The 6646-nt window shown below is 34.7% G+C and overlaps 1 protein-coding gene across 1 annotated transcript; it reads right to left on the bottom strand.

The window, feature by feature from the left end:
• Positions 1–5548: 5548 nt before the first annotated feature.
• On the bottom strand, positions 5549–6295 carry Krtap24-1 (keratin associated protein 24-1). The gene has a single exon (XM_027929048.2). The coding sequence runs from the start codon at positions 6293–6295 to the stop codon at positions 5549–5551; it is 747 nt and encodes a 248-aa protein (XP_027784849.1).
• Positions 6296–6646: the final 351 nt, after the last annotated feature.

Here is a 6646-nt window from a genome sequence, read left to right as displayed (position 1 = left end):
AAAGAAATAGTTTTAAATTTATATCTGTACTCTTTAAACAAAGAAACTTTAACATAAATTTTAATGTTAAATATCAGAATGTAAATGGAAATTCAGAGATCACATATTTCAGGCTTAAGAAAATTTTAAACAATTAATTTCTGTCTGTATAACTTTTCATTTAAATATGTAAGGCCATGAACTGAGTCAAAAATAGCATCAACCAGAGTTTTCTGAACTCAAGACTGTAAAGTATAGAAAATAAAGACAGCACCTGAGCTTCCCTTCTTTTCTACCTGCCTGTGATGTGACTGCAGATATTCCGCTTGGTAAGGTACTGATTTCCAACCATCAGATTGACAGACAACAAGAACAAGCACAGTGAGTCTACTGAAGAACTGAAGACCCTGGCAGTTTTATCAGCTGTGAGACAACTAGTACACCCATCTGACGAAGGATTCACTCCCCCTCTGATTTGCTTCTGAAGGCATCTAGGAACTTTGATTTCAGCAGGCCCTAGAATAGGAAGAAATTTCAGCATAAGACATTCAGTTCTGTAGTTATGAGTAAACACAGTTTTTGAATAATTTTGAATCCCCTCACCATGTTGAGAGCATCAACTCCATTAATTGCTTGCCTGTTGAGACTGCAGGTCTTTGAGGGACTTCTGGTAGGTGACATCCAGTGTCCTTCAGTAGATCTCAGGTACACTCACTGTATGATGAGAATTCGATTCATTTTGTGGAAAACTCAACCAAAAATACACCATTACACTCAAGATAACAAAAAATTTAGAAATCCATTGACATGTGCATTTGGTGGTGTGCCAAATGCATTATCTTTACCGATTCTATGAACTTTGTTATAAAGTGTAAATTGTTGATCATCTAAACCCAAAATACCAAGCATTAAAATAAGAGAGAATTTAATAATTTGTCAAATGGATTGTACATTACATGAATCACATGGTACAGTGTGTGGTTGATGGCATTTAGGACAGTAGGTGTATATGTATATTTCATTCACTATACTCCTTGCTCTGCAGTATACTGAAGGTAGAGGGAAAAGCAATAACAAGGAATTGGACACATTCCTTATGTTTGGATATGTAAAATGTTTACAGTTGTGGAAAGTAATATTTACAATCTGTAAAGAGATTTTTCCCTCATTTTTTCATATTTTTTTTTCATGTATAATGACAAATGGACAATTGTTTTATTTGGGAGGCAGAAGTCATTGGTTATTTGTACAGTAAAATTCAAGGGAAGTGGGCTGGGGATATGGCTCAAGCGGTAGTGTGCTTGCCTGGCATGCACAGGGCGCTGGGTTCTATCCTCAGCACCACATAAAAATAAAGATGTTGTGTCCACCAAAAACTAAAAAAAATAAATAAATATTAAAAAATTCTCTCTCTCTCTCTCTCTCTCTCTCTCTCTCTCTCTCTTAAAAAAATTCAAGGGAAGTGAAGTTTTGTTTGTGTAATTTTAAGTACAAATTAGCTGAGCTTAATAAATTAGTTTGCATTAGAGTCAAGGGCATATCATTTCTTTTATTAAGGATTTTTTTTTGCCTAACTGAAGTTGGACAGGATAGTTGTTGATGGATTCTCATCCTAGAAGGTAGTAGTTCAGGGGACTGAGGCCCATTTCATTTTGCTGTTCAATATTTTTATTAATAGTGGAATGGATGAAGTCACTGATTATGTAATTTATCAAATCAGAGGTCAGGACCAACTTTATTTCTCAGGACTGTTTTCTGTTGCTTACAATTTTTTTTAATTATATAGGTAACCAAACCATAACTGTTGAGTCTAAAAATCACTTCAAAAATCTTCAACCCCCATTTCTAAACTCACCTGAAGCTAACATGTTTTTATTTAGGTTGTATCTTTTTAGATTGTTTATTTTATATTTTATAATATAATATAGTACAGCAAATATACATTACACAGAGAAATGCTTATTTATTTGTGTGTTTATACATAAAATGTCATATTATGTGTTTATACAAATCTTGTTTTATTATATTCTTTTATCATTTTAATTTATATTGGTCTAGCCACTCTTTTATTTGTTGTAAATCACTTCTTAATATGACTTGATTACAGATTATTTCATGTTCTTCCACTTGTAGACTTTTCTTATTCTTTTTAGAACAGATGTATTAGACTTTTCTATGGTTTTACCTTTTTGGAGTTCAGGGAGGTCTGAAATAAATATAGTAGTTTCCCCTTACCCACCAAGTATAGATTCTAAGACTCCCAGAGGAGTCCCTAAATTGCAGGCAGTGCTCATTCTTATATTACCATGATTTTTTCTGATATATACATACAATGCTAAAAACTAATCTATAAATTACACTCAGAAAGTGATTAACAGTTAATAATAAAATAGAACAATTATAAACATACATATATAATACATATTTAATACAACTGTCAGCATCATTGTTCTTATGCTTTGGAGCCATTAGTAAGTAAAATAATAGGTAAACCTAAGCACAGGTCGCATGGTGCTTTGATAGCCAATGGGCTGATCAGGTTGGGTACTAAGTGATTAACAGGCAGATGGCAATACTGTATGGATACAATGGACAATGAGTGGATTCACATCAGAGTGAGGCCCATCATGCTAATCAGAATGATGCACAACTTAAAAAGTTACAAATTGTTTACTTCTGGAATTTTCTATTTAAGATTTTTTTTTTTTTTTGATCACTAATGACTGCAGGTAATGAAAACTGAGGAAAAAGAAACCATGGATGAAGCAGAACAACTGTATTGTGTAACTTGAAGGAATGTTTCTGTTAGGGAGACTTTGAGAAGCAGAATTACCTGGTCATAGAGTAGGTGCAATTTAAATATTCACATATGCAGTTGCTTTGTGGAACTATATTCCCATCTGCAGTAGTGAGAATGCTTTAAATTGAAATACAACCAACTTAAAAATATTTAGCAAATGAATGGTTAAAGATAATATCTTCTATTTATAATTACTAATAAGGTAATAAATTTTTCGATATTTTTATTTACAACTTTATTAGTAATTCCCATATTATTTATTTTCTACTGTCATAAGTTATTTTTTTATTTGTAGAAGATTTTGGAAAATAATTTTATGTTGCATGATGAACATATTTTTTTGAGTTCTTCATTTTGTGCTGTTGTCTATTTTACTTTTTTATTGATAGTTTTTTAGGGTTAATATCTACAGAAAAAATTGAGTGGAAAATTCAGAGAGTTTACAAGCTTCAGAATCCTTCCAATTGTTTTATTTCTTCATTATATCTTTCATTATCATACAATTTTGATATGGCCATATTCACAAATATTTGATTTTATAGCTACTGCTAATTTTTTTTGATTTATTTGTTTTATTTAAGAAAATCTTCCTTTTCAAAGTCCTTGATCAAATGTCTTATATTTTCTGCCATTTTTTTTCTTCTTGTGATTATTTTGTTTCCTTTCCTCTGGTCAAATTCACCCATCACCCAGCCTCCCTTTTTCCCATCATACAGAACACACACCCCTGTCCCTTCACCACCAAGGCAAGACCTCCATCACGAAGTATTCTCCCTTAAGTTTTTTATATTATTCTTAGCATGGTTGAGACAGTATTGTGCTTGTTTCAGTATATTACTTCTCTGAATAGTTCTTGGAAATAAGATCTATAAATCTTGACATCCCCAAAGAGTCCCAGTCAATGTCTCAGAGAATGGGCTTCCCATTAGAGTCCATAAAGAGGAAGAATGTGTGTTCAGTTTGGACAACTGAATGCTCAGTGGGGATACACAGTGATTGTTTTCAAATACTTGAGCACCTGTCCTGTGGTAAAGGAATTGAACTGGTCTTTTAGGGTCCATGGATGGTTTCTAAGGACAATTATATTTTTTCTTAACATAAAGAAGAAATTTTCAGCAAACAGAATTCTCTGAAAATTGAGTGTACTCACAAAGGTGTGTCTGGATTGTCCCCAGACATATTCAAACAGAAGCAGTGCATTAATATTTCTTCTAAAGCCTTTCCTGTACAAAGTAAGCAAACAGGGACCACCAGTATGTGTTTATATTTTGTATTTGCATTTATAGAATGACAGCTCCATGTGTCTGCTTTTGAAGTTTTAATTTTAGATACTTAACTATTGATAATGGTGATCCTTCTCTTCTATTCCAATCTCTACTTATAGTCATCTCCAAATAATATTTTATTTGCTTTTAAACATGATTTTGTTTTTATGTACAAAATACTTAGAATATATCTATTGTCCTGTTCTTACCACCTAGAAAGATGACTGTATTTCCATTTTTTAAGGAAAGAACTTTGTAGGAGTTAAACAATTCTCACAGGATTCAATATTAAATCTATTTAATTTTCCAAATTGTATCCATAATTAATTAACCCACATATTTTGTGGGAGAAATGTACATACATTTAATTACTTAATATTAAACTGTTTTATTTCATAAATATTTCCCCAATTTCTTTATGTCAAAATCAATTACAGACATTATATAAGAAATACACTCATTTTATGTGTTAGAGACAAAATCAAACAAATCAAAAGTTTGGAACCTCATATTTAACCTTCTTTATATTTTTAATTTAGACAAATAATGACAAGAAAATAATATTTGACAATATCAAACATTTCTTTCCAGAACATGAATAAAACATTAGTGAATGTGAAATAAAGCACAAGAAAAGTCATGGTTTCTAGTTAGAAATTTATTTATGAATCAAGAGCCCAGACCTTTTCCAGAATCAGAATGCAGTCATTCAACAGGGCAGGATTAGAAGAGAATCCTGAACATAGAACAACACTAACTTTAAAGAGTCTACAACAGTGTTTTGTCATTGTTTTATCAAATAACTTTTGTGCTTCAATCACTTCTGAGGCTTTCTCCCAGGCATTGAGGAAAAAATCCAAGTTCCAGCCAATCCTGTGTTTGATGGCTTCTTTGGAGAAGATTTCTTGAATTCTTCTGTATTTGAGCTCAAGTTGGCTACTGTTATTTGCTCATCTTTATAAGCAGTTAGTAGGGAAAGGAAGTTATGGTCCCACTCAATACATTTAAGATAATGCTCTCTCTCAGTACACAAGCAAGATGCTTGTTAAGCAGTAGATGAAACTGTTGAGGAAAAGCAAAACCATCTGAAAGAACTTGTGCTCTGAAATCAACCATCAAACCAAGGAAGCCCCACTTAATGAAGGAAAGTTTGGTGATAGTCACACTGGCAGGTATGTGGTAGTTGGAACCAAAGTAAGAAAGCTGGTGATTGATGGTTATATTTCATGTGAACTCTCTTCAGTAAGTCCATATGGTATGTCTTAGATAACTATATCTAGAGAATAAGCTTTTAACACAAAGAGGATTAACAAAGCAACAGAAAAAAAATCTACCTATAGTAATGGCTGTGGTTCTACTCCATTTAAAGTTAAAGTGACAAATTTCTTGAGATATATAAAGTGATTCAGCAGAATACTAAGGATTCTACATTTCAGAGATCCTACAACTTAGTAGAATCTGCCCTATTGGGCAAATTCTAGCTCATTTAAATGCTTTAAGTTGGTCAATAGCAATTCAAAGGTCTGCTGCCACTGCATAAATACCTCAGAGGTGGAAAGGTACTGGGTACACAGCTCAGAGATCGGAAGTTTCTAGATAAATAGCTCAGTGGTCGGTAACTCATAGACCCATAATTTGGATACTGGCAATTTCTCATTAAATAACTTAGGGGTTGGTAGCTGCTGGCAATATAACATGATGGTGAGAAGCCCCTGGAGATGAAACCAGGATCTTGGTAGCTTCTATACTTCAAACTACCCAGCGGGCAGTAGCTGTTTAAAGGACGAAAATTCTTAGGTAAATAGTTGAGTTGCCCAAAGCAGTTGGAGCCATTGAGGAGTGTGTGGCAAGCTCTGGAAGGATACCGAGCAGGCCTGTAGCAATTGGATACGTACCCCTTGGTCCAAGTACATGGGCTGCAGCTGGGGCCAGATTTGATGTTGGTAGTTTCACAGGCACTGATGACTTGGCCTGTGGATGGGGAGTTGCAGGGCACACAGGAGTTTGTGGAGTCACAGTCTGTGGTACAGGTCTTGGGCTCACAGCTCGGAGATTCACAGCTTGGCACTTCACAGTAGGATTCTTGGCAGTGGTCCAGGAGCCAGAGATTGCCTTGGTAGCTACTGGGTAAATAGTGTCCAAAGGTAGAGTTTACATCACTGGAGCAAAGAGCAACAGAAGTCACTGGGATGTAACAATGAGTCCTGTGGGATGTGGCACTGCAAAGCCCAGGGTAGCCCAGAAGAGACATGGAGTCCGAGTGTGTGCTCAGTGGTGTTCATGCAAATGTGTTGTGGCTGTGACTGGAGGACTCTTTATATCTTCCCAGGAGATTGCTGAGAGCCTTTTCAGTCTCTTCCTTCTCTCTGTCTGGGACAATAATAATCCAGCAACATCTCATTAGTGTGTTGTTTATCCACAGCTGTTAACGTCTTCATGCTTATACAAAAATAAGTTTATTTTGATCCTGGAAGGTATTCATCATCACCACTTTAACTATCACACATCACTCATCATCTGTAGGCCATAGCTTCAGTCGATAGTGGTCTCAATGTTAATGCAAACCCTCACCTGTCAATCAGTGGTTAACAAGAGTTCACGT

The sequence above is a fragment of the Marmota flaviventris genome, chromosome 8 (assembly GCF_047511675.1).
Source record: "Marmota flaviventris isolate mMarFla1 chromosome 8, mMarFla1.hap1, whole genome shotgun sequence".
NCBI lineage: Eukaryota > Metazoa > Chordata > Mammalia > Rodentia > Sciuridae > Marmota > Marmota flaviventris.
This window is presented reverse-complemented; position numbering and strand designations above follow the sequence as displayed.